Source organism: Arvicola amphibius, chromosome 3 (genome assembly GCF_903992535.2).
Source record: "Arvicola amphibius chromosome 3, mArvAmp1.2, whole genome shotgun sequence".
Lineage (NCBI taxonomy): Eukaryota > Metazoa > Chordata > Mammalia > Rodentia > Cricetidae > Arvicola > Arvicola amphibius.
In genome coordinates, this window is record NC_052049.1 from 184,792,196 (window position 1) to 184,803,220 (window position 11,025).

The following is an 11,025-nucleotide window of genomic DNA, read 5'->3' on the forward strand; positions in this document are numbered from 1 at the left end:
GGTGCCCAGTTGGTGAAGTTGTTTAGGAAGGATTAGGAGGTATGGCCTTGTTAGAGGAGGTGTGCCACTGGGTGTGGGCTTTGAGGTTTCAATACACATAGATAGCATCTCAGCTTGGTAGTTGTCAAGATGCAAACTCTCAGCTACTGAAACCAGCACCATGCCTGCCTGCTGCCAAACTCCCTGCCATGATGGTTATGGCCTCTAATCCTCTGTAACTGTGAGCCCCCAAATTAAATGCCTTTTTTTGTTTTTGTTTCCCAAATTACGATTTCTCTGTGTGGCCCTGGATATCCTGGAACTCGCTCTGTAGACCAGGTTGGCCTCAAACTCACAGAGATCCGCCCTCCTCTGCCTTCCAAGTGCTGGGATTAAAGATGTGCACCACGACAGCCCGGCTTAAATGCTTCCTTTTGTAAACTGCATTGGTCTTTTGTCACAGTAAAATGTAATTTCATATATATGAAAAATGCCATAAAAAGCCTAGTCACAGCTGGGAAGTGATAGCACCTGCCTTTAATCCACCATTCAGGAAGCATAGGCAGGAGGATCTCTGTGAATTTGAGGCCAGTCTGGTCTACAAAGTAAATTTCAGGACAGTCAGAGCTACACAGAAAAATCCTGACTCAGAAAACATAAGAGATGCATGGTCTAGAGACGTTAAGGTTATTTCTTACTGAGGCTTTGCATTTGCTAAAGAAACAAGCTAAGTCAGACTGTTATCACAAAAGGTCTTTGTTACGATTTTTATTGTTGTGAAGAAACACCATGACCACAGCAACTCCTATAAAGGAAAACAGTTAATTTGGGCTGGTTTATCGTTCAGTGGTTTAGTCCATTATTGTCATGGCGGGAAGCATGGTCTCATGCAGGCAGACATGGTACTGAGAGACAGCTAAGAGTTCTACATCTGGATCCACAGGCAACAGGAAGAGACTGTTATACACTAGCCAACTTTGAACTTTTTTAGACCTCAAAGTCCACTCCCTAGTGACTCACTTCCTCCAAAGAAGCCACACCTACTACAGCAAGGCCACACCTAACAATGCCACTCCCTATGTGCCTATTCAAACCACCAGTATGACAAAGACACCAGGCGGTGGTGGAGCATACCTTTAATCCCAGCACTTGGGATGCTAAGGCAGACCTGCCTACTTTATTGAGTTCCAGGACAGCAAAGGTAACATATTAAAACACTAACTCAAAAAAATAAAATAAAATGACAAAGGTAATCACCTGACTATGCAAAGTATTAAATTTACACTTTTTAAAGCTTCCTAAAAATAAGGCCTGCTGTCAGTCTTGTTGAAAATTATGGCCCCAAGAACAAATGAAATGGCTGTAAGAATGATGTCATCAAATCAAGTTAGCCTCTGCACACAAGATGAAAATAAAGACATTCCGCCATATGCATTGAGTCATTATTCAAACAGCCCCTGGCTTTCCAATGAATGAGCCATCATCGGTTTTCTTCCTCATTCTAGTGATCTCCCATTAAAGGGGATGGTAACTCCATCTTCTTAATGTTCCAGACAAAAATCTAGGAGTCATTTTACCTCCCCTTTCTCATGTATCCAATGTGCTAGCCTCGATATATATTATGTCCTGAACCTGACCACTCTCCTCACCTCCACAGATATTTCTCTACCTTAGACAACTTTTCTTTCCAGACTTGAACCTTACAAAAACCTCATACATAGTCCTGAGGGTGGTGATTGGCGCCGTTAATCCCAGCACTCAGGAGGCAGAGGCAGGAGGATCTCTGTGAGTTTGAGGCCAGACTGGTCTACAGAGTGAATTCTAGGATAGCCATGCAGCCAGGGCTGTTACACAGAGAAGCTCCATCTCAAAACAAAACAAACAAAAAGAGATTCTGTCTCTAAAAACAAACCACAGAAACTTCATAGAGCAGCCTGAGTTTACAAATGCAAGGCAGCTCAAGCTAAACCAATGTTCAAAGCCCTGAGATAACTTCCCACCTTTCTCAAAGCAAAAGCTCAGGCTTACAAGACAGCTCAATGGGTGGAGTGCCTTGTCTCTAAACCTGACAACTGGAGTTTACTCTAGGACACAAAGTGGATTTCTCAGTTAGTGTTCTGTCACTGTGATAAACACCATGACCAAGGCAACTATGAAAGAAAGTTCTGAATTGGTTTACGGAGGGTTGCAGAGGGTTAGAAGAGTCCATAACAGCCAAGTGAAGGAACAGCTACGAGCTCACATCTTATCCACAGCCAAGGGGCAGCGAGAGAGAACTAGGAATCCTCAGGAGTCTTTTAAAACCTCAAAGCATGCTCCTGGTGACACAGCTCCTCCAGTAAGGTCACACCTAATCCTTCCCGAACAGTTCCACCAACCAGGGACCAAGTATTCAAATATATGAACCTAAAGGGGCCTTTCTCATTCAAACCAGCACAGTAGACTAAGAACTAATTTATACAACCTGTGCTCTGACATCTATATGCATGCCTATGCCCACACAAAGAAACAATGTTAAGTTCCCTGAAGGACTTAAATTCTGACCAAGGCCAAGGCCTTGCATCCCTACCACACTACCTTTTGAACCTCTTCACCCGTGTGTTATTCACTGCCTTGTTCTGCTCTTGCCACCCACACCTACTCTTCTCCTCAGTTCCTCTTGGATCAAACTCTCTAGAATAAGCACACAATTACTGCTACCCCTACTTCAGGTTGTCTCTCAATGTCCCTAGACTATTTAAAACTGCACACCACGTCTATCTCTGCCAACCTACAATCCTTCCCCTCTTCACCTACGCAGAGCCATGGACTCCAGGACAGGAAGGACTTCTGAATTTGCTTCCCTGCTTCACTTCTGCACCTAGACCCGGATATAATAGGTGCACAATAAATACTTGAATGAATTAATCAAACAGTGGAATACTCTCCAAGGAAAAGAAATTCCTTGCTTAAGACAGAACACAAAAATATCCATTCTTTGTATGTTACTTCACCATTGTTATCATGAATGCTGACATTAACAATTTAACATGCTGAGCAAATTCTTAAATATCTGTTTTTCAACTAATCTTTACAATAACCCAATTGTTAGCTGGTCTCACAAAAAAAAGCAAAAAAAAAAAAAAACAAAAAAAAAAAAAAACAAAAAAAAACAGTGCAAGCTAAATTAGGACTCAGGTCAGAAGCTGGAGAGATGGCTCAGGGATTAGGAGCACTGACTGCTCTTCCAGAGGACCCAGGTTCAACTCCCAGCACCCACATGGCATAAACCATAACTCCAAGATCTGACACCCTCACACAGACATACATGCAGGCAAAACACCAATGCACATAAAATAAATAAGATTCTAATAGTTTGTATCTTTATCAAGAGAACCTTGGGTATGAGTCACCTAGTTTTGACAAAACAAAGCAGCAGCTTTATTCACAGCTTTCTACTTTATTGAAGTAATAATGTACGACCCAGCTAAAAAGCTTCAATCCCCAGTCTCCCTTGTGATGCCCATGTTACATAGTTCAAACCAATAAATAGAAGTCGATGATTGAGGTATCCAGGAAGAAAAAGTTCCTTAAAAGGGTACTAACACAGCTGCCATGTCTTTGTCCTTCTGCCCCCTTCTTCTGGACCAGATGTGAGCATGAAGCTGGAGGTGAAACAAACACCACACCATCATGAATATGAGCGTCACAGGCTAGCTTGTGATGGTATGAAACCGAGGGCCTCAGACGTCTGGACTGCTAGCCACCTCATCTTCTATAGAGGAGAAGTACTGTATTAAGCCACTGTTACTTGTTTGATGTTACATGCAAGCAAATGCAATTTCTGAATTAGCCCTATGAAGCTGAGGATCTAATGACGGCCTCACTGAAAATGTCACTCAGCTCTCCTAACTATGCAGAAAACACATCACTACAGGCAGAACCCAAGTCTTTCACAATTATGGAAGGGTGGTTGAGAATCTACATCTGAAATCATGATTTTAAAGATTCAAATGTGTAGCTAGTAAAAACTGATAAATATTAAAATGATGAGGAAAAAGTAAAGAATAAAGCTGCTGAATTGCCTTTGTCAAAGCAGGATGAGTATCAACCAAAATCCAATCTCAAAACTAGTCTCAAGTGTTCCAGTTTTAAACTTAGTTTGAAGTAACCAGTCACACACTGAGACTTTCAGATGACAATAAAAGCCACATGGAACAGCCCTTCCTTGCCAGGTCATTGTCTCTGTCACCATAATGTAGCTTTACAATACCACAGTGGCAAAGAGTCTTATACAGATACATTACCATGTCTAATCCACCAAAACTTGAATGAAACCTTGAAGGGAGGGGGGCATGCAGAGATGTTCCAGTAAGCTTATAACAGATATGGGCAGAACACTGTATAGACAATAAGTCAGTAATTTTTAAAGAGATTTCAATTCAAATCATGAGGCTGAATTGAAAAATGGCTCAGGGGTAAAGTGACTAACAAACATGGAGACCTGAGTTCAGATACTAGTCCTATGTAAACGCTGAGTAACAAACATGGAGACCTGAGTTCAGATACTAGTCCTATGTAAACGCTGAGTAACAAACATGGAGACCTGAGTTCAGATACTAGTCCTGTGTAAACGCTGAGTAACAAACATGGAGACCTGAGTTCAGATACTAGTCCTGTGTAAACGCTGAGTAACATGGAGACCTGAGTTCAGATACTGTGTAAAAGTTGAGTAACCAGCAGAGGGTGGAGTGCAGGGATGCACCAAGACAAAATGGGGACACACAGGAGACACCCATGTCCACTTCTGGCCTCCACACAAGGGGTGCACATAAAACATACACACACATGTACATAGACCACCAAGACTCTCCCACACACAAATAAATTTTTTAAAGATTTAAAATCACATAGAATTTCATGTTTCATAGCAATATCAGAATCTAAGAAATATAAGCCAAAGGGGCCAGGCATGGTGGTGCAAGCCTTTTAACACAGCACTGGGAGGCAAAGGCAGGTGGATTTCTGTAAGTTTGCAGCTTGCGTGGTCTACATAGTTAAGTTCCAGGATAGACAAGACTATCCAGAGACCCTGTCACAGAAAAAGACAAATAGAAGGAAAGAAAACAGACAATAACAAGTACTTTAGGGTGCATTTAATACAAGCTGAACAGGGGCTGGAGAGATGGCTCAATAGTTAGAAGCACTGGCTGCTCTTCAAGAGGACCCAGGTTCAATTCCCAGCACCCACAAGGCAGCTCACAACTGTCTATAACTCCAGTTCCGGGGAATCTTGATATCTTCAACAGACATACATGCAGACAAAACACCAATATTTATTTAAAACAAAAACAAAAAAGGGGGGGTGGGCTGGAGATCTGGCTCAGAGGTTAAGAGCACTGGCTGCTCTTCCAGAGATCTAAGTTCAATTCCCAGCAACCACATGGTGGCTCACAACCATCTGTAATGAGATCTGGTGCCCTCTTCTGGCGGGAAACTACATGCAGGCAGAACACTGTATACATAATATATAAATCTTAAAAAAAACTGTACAACATGTGGCCATAATTGCAAAGCTATTGAGTGTTAAAGACAAGGTTAGTCAGTCTACCCCCAAATTCCTTCTTTAAAACTCTCCACACATATCAAATATAGTATGAACATGCTGAAATTCTTTTTTTAAACATTCTATTTTTATTTGTGTGCACACACACAGAGACCAGAATATGGTGTCAGATCCCCTGTAGCTACAATGAGTTACAGGCAGTTGTAAGCTACCAAACATGGGTTCTGGGACTTGAACCCTGGTCCTCTGGAATAACAGCACGTGCTCTGAACCGCGGAGCCATCCTCCAGCCGTAATATGCTAAAAATTTCTAATGTAAGACTAGACATGAGTTCAAAGTTACTAAAAGGATGAATGATTAACTGTGAGGGAATCAACTCCTTCAGCAAATAGGAAACGTTAAAGCTTGTCAAAACGTCTTTACAATGATAAAGCTCTTTAAAAAGAAGTCTTCTGAATTCCAACTCATATGTTTAACATGTTGCTAAGGCAGGGTTTTTGCTGTTTTACCATAAAGGAGAACAAGGGGCCAGTGGGTTGCTCAAAGGGTAGAGGGGCCTGAGGACCTATGTCCAATCCCCAGAACACAGGAGATGCAGAGAAGACTCCAGAAAGCTCTTCTCTCCTCTTCTATGTCTCAAAGTCTTTAAACAAAACAGGTGTTTACCTTACCTCTCACCATTCAAAAACCTCAAAATGTATCCGAGATTTAATATAACAGCTACAGTTATAATGTTTAAAGAAAATAGAAAAAAAAAACCTCTATAATGTTGGGTAAAGATGTCCTAGGTATATATACACCAAAGGCAAAAATCAATATAAAAAGAAACCACTAAAATGTAAAAGTTTAGCCAGATGTGGTGGCTCAAGCCTATGAATCCCAATCCTCAGGAGGCAAAGGCAGAAGGATTACCTCAAGTTCAGGCCAGCCAGAACACATAGCTAGACCCTGTCTCAACCCTATCTCAAAATAAATTAAAAAAAAAATTTAAGCAAAATTTCTAGAGCAAAGCAGTGGCACACCTTTAACTCCAACACACTTGGGAGGCAGAGGCAGTAAGATCTCTGTGAGTTCGAGGACAGCCTGGTCTACATAGGGAGTTCCAGGCCAAAGCTGTCTGGTGATAACTTGTCTTAGGAAAAAAAGAAAGAAAGGGAGGGAGAGAGAGGGAGAGGGGGAAAAGGCCCCCCAATCCAAGACCAGTCTGGGCTCCTGAGGAGAGCCTTGCCTCAAAAAAGTTCCAAAGAACACCCCAAGTACGAGAATTAAAGATACGTGTTTGGACGTCTAATAAGCAAACATTAACAGACCTCCACCAGCATCGGTCCTCAGAGAGATGCAGCAGACACTGCTCCCCATCCGCTGGAATGGATGGAGTTCAGCAGCCAGCACACGTTTAACACGTGTGAAGCTCTGGGCTTGCTCCCTTCAACACACATAAACATTCACATATACAAAAAAAAGACAAATTGCAAACTGCTAAGTTGTAGAGAAATGGGAATTCTCCCACAGTAGAATATAAAATGGTATGAGTACTTTGCAGAACCATTTGGCAATTTATGGAGAGAAGTTAAACTTACTATTATGGCCTTGCAATTCTACTCCTGAGCTTGTGCAAGAAAAATAAAACATTCCCAAGAAGACTTAATGTAAATACTAATAGTTTTATTCCAAACAGCCAAGGAGCAGAAATAATCCAACATTCATCAACTGGTGTCCAATGAGAAGGAATTGTTACTTGGTGCTATGGGACAGCAAAGTGCCCAAAGTAAGAGATGACAAAGATCAAGGACTACCTACACATTAGATGATTACTCTCCTATGCAATGTCCAGAGGGCAAACCCATACAGACAGAAAGTAAAGTTCTGGTTGCCTGGGGCTGGGGTGGAACAGGGAGTTACTGCAAATGGATGTGAGGCATCATTTTGGAATGAGAGAAATGCTCTAAAACTGGGTTGTGATGATGACTGAACAACTCTGCAAACTCACCAAAGTATTACTGAACTGGACACTTTGATCAGGCTGATTTTAAGGGATGTAAATTATACTTTAACAAACATTTTTAGGAAAGTAAAAATAGTGTGCTATGTGACAGAAGCCAAACAGCAAAGGTCACATTATTATATGATCCCATTTAAGAGAAATATCCATAAACAACAAACCTACAGACAAAAATAATTTGTGGTTGCCTGGGACTGGGGGCAGGAAGTACAGAGGAATCTCACAGGGATGATGGGAATGTCTAAAACTGGATGATGTGATGGTTTAAAGTAAGTTTACCCCCCCCCAAAAAAAATCACTAAATGTTGTAATGACTGAAACTCATAGTATTAAACCATACTTAATACAGTTTATTTTTATTTTTTATCTAAGAGTGTGTGTGTGTGTGTGTGTGTGTGTGTGTGTGTGTACTCAAATGACATGTATGTGCGGGTGGATGCCTGAGACCAGAAGAGGTCATCAGATCTCCTGGAGCTTCCATTACAGGCAGCTGTGAGCACCTGATACAGGTGCCAGGATCCAAGCTCAGGTCCTCAGGAGAGCAGTAGGTGTTCTTTTTTTTTTTTTTTTTTTTTTTTTTTTTCTTTTTTCGGTTTTTCGAGACAGGGTTTCTCTGCAGCTTTTTTAGAGCCTGTCCTGGAACTAGCTCTTGTAGACCAGGCTGGCCTCGAACTCACAGAGATCCGCCTGCCTCTGCCTCCCGAGTGCTGGGATTAAAGGCGTGCGCCACCACCGCCCGGCAGTAGGTGTTCTTAACCACTAAGCCATCCGTCTCTCCAGCTGTCAGATGACCAAATCACACTGGTATTCTTAACCTTCTGATGAAGCTTGGACCACTCTGTGGCCGGAGTGAGAATCCACTCTTAGAAAACTAATAGACTCCCTTCCTATTGCCCACTCAGACATTCTGTTCTATAGTTCTGACTATACAAAATTAATGTCACTAAATCTCTACAGCCCTTGCAACTCTGAAAGTTTGCAGCTCAACAGCAAAGGCATCAAGAATGATCACAACCACCCCTACAGTTAGGCTGTGGAAATTAGGAAGGATGTACACCCCACCAGAAAGAAAAGCAATGCTATTCTTCCAGAACAATAATAGGGACTCTGTATTTTTCTGACATCATTCTGGAATCTCCCCCTTAAATATTGGAGATTCCTTAATTTAAAGTCCCAAGCAAGAGAGATGTAGCAGCTAGCGCAAGCAGTACATGTTAAAGACCCAACATGCAGCAAGGACAGAGCTATGAATGACCTAAAGATCAGACATAATTTATGTTTTATTACACTTCTATGGGGAGAGCAGTGGCAGACGATCAGGCTTGGTGGGAGTGCCATTTACCTATTGAACCATCTTATTAGGCAGCTGCTATTTTTTAGCTAAAACTTGGCCCATGTTGTTGGAAAACAGGGGACCAATAAAGTATAAAAATGAAATTTAGAGAAATGGAGGCAGGAGGATAAAGAATTCAAGACCAGCCTCAGCTATATGGCAAATTTGCAGTCAGGCTGAGCTTGAGAGCTCCCCTTAAAAGGAGAGTGGGCAGAGAACTGGGGAGATAGCTCAGTGTAAAGGGCCTGCTGAGTTTGGATCCCCAGCACCCAGATCCGTACAGAGCCTATAATCCTGCGCTGGAGGCAGAGACAGGAGGTCTCTGGAGTCTCACTAACCAGTCAGTCAAATGGTGCGTTCTAGGTCAACTAATGAGACTCATCAAAAAATACAGCGGAGCACAAACAATAAAGTCTCTCCTCTACTGCCCGCCTGCAGGTGCACACACACAGAAATTTGGTGGGTAGCCTCCCCTCATCCCCCAGAACAGGGTTTCTCTGTGTATCAGCTCTGGCTGTCCTGGAACTCACTCTGTAGACCAGGCTGGCCTCTAACTCAGAGAGAGCCTCTAGCCTCTGCCTCCCAAGTGCTGGGATGGGCAAGTACCACCACCGCACGGCGGGTTGTTTCTTTTTCTTTCTTTTTTTTTTTTAAACACAAGCAGTGCAATAAAAACGTGCACCTTTAAGGACGCTATGGGATCTTCCGGCTGGTCTCTGTTATAGAACTACTTTTAAGACAAGATGCTGGCCGCGTAGACAATCTTTCACACTCAGAGGTCTGCTCACGTCAGCTGATTGAGCCTTTGTTTAACTAAACCCAACCCCTTCTGATGTCTATGGTCACTGTGTCATTACAGTGCTACAAATCCTCCCCTAATCCCAGGCCCATAAACATCTCCTCAAGCACTACGCGCCTCTGAGAATGAAAATTCTTGGTTGGTGACAGTCAACCGGCATTCCCAGACCCTATTCAGGTACACTCAACACACAGTAACCAGAGTTAGGGATCACTCCATGGTTCAACCAAGGACATATAAAACTCCCCGATCCTTACCATGGCCTCAAAGGTCCCTGAGATCCAAGTGTGCCCTCTTTCTGGTCCTAAAACTTAGCAAGCACTTTCTCTCTCCTCACCCCTCAATGGGGGGACGGAAGCGAGCTTCCCTCAACTCACTTAAAGACTCAACAAGTCTTCACCTCAGAAAAACAATTTTCCTTGAAATCAGCTGCCTGGTCCAAGACATTCCTTATTATAACTCCTCTCGCCCATTTCCTCCCTGCAAGACCGGTTACAGCTTTTCTACTTAGTCAACGCCGAGGAGCCTGCTGTATGGAGCCAGAGCCGGGTCTATGCAGCTCAGCACCGGGTACCTGCAGCCTCCCTCAGCCCCACCCCTGCAGCCGAGCACTTCAGGTACACTTGAAGGAGTCGCCGCGCGGAGGCAGGAATGGACTCAAGTGCCCACAGCCCACAAGCCCGGGGACACACAGCTCTCGACCAGGCCTGCCGCCCATCCACACGCCTTTCTGCACAGGACATGTCTGTCCCAGGTACGCCTCTCCCCGCGGAGGGACCCCACCCCAGGCGCACGCCTCGCACCGGTGCCCCGCAAGGCTTGGGCCCTCGGCTCTCACCGATCACCTCCTGCAGCTCATAGTCGTCCCTGTTGATGGACCAGGGCAGGGCGCTCGAGTCTTCAGACATGACGGCCGCTGGCAGCGCCTGGCTCGGCGCTCCCTCACGCACGGGGCTCTCGGGGTCAACTCGCCGCACGCCTCCCCCACGCCCAGCCGCCGCCCCCCACCAGCCGCCTAGCCCAGCCTTGGGGCGCACGACGCCGGGGCGCGCGGGTCGAGCGCGGCCCCGAGGCGGGGTCGCGCGGCTACGGCCGACGTCGCCTCCTGCGGCTCCGCGTCCCGCGAACCCTAGCCCGGCCCACGAGTCGGCCTCAGCCTCCGCGGCACCACGACACGAGCTTCTCCCCGGCCCTGCCCCTCCGTCCCGCCCTCCACCCGAACCCCAAGCACTGGCCAAACTTTCCCTTCTCCCTCCACCTGCCGGCACGCTGCGCGCTGACGTCACCACGCTGGGGAAGCCTCGGCCCGAACAGCCGCCATCTTAGGTGTGGCGGTGCAAGCGGCGAGAGAGGAAGGAACCGGAGA

General features: G+C 44.8%; 1 protein-coding gene across 1 annotated transcript in view; it reads right to left on the reverse strand.

Annotated features, from left to right (window-relative positions):
* The window catches only part of Oxsr1 (oxidative stress responsive kinase 1), an 87,106-nt gene extending 76,444 nt beyond the window's left edge, over positions 1–10,662 (reverse strand). Inside the window, 1 exon segment of the mRNA XM_038323289.2 lies at positions 10,498–10,662. Coding sequence (XP_038179217.1) covers positions 10,498–10,567 — 70 coding nt within the window. The 5' untranslated portion in view covers positions 10,568–10,662.
* Positions 10,663–11,025: the final 363 nt, after the last annotated feature.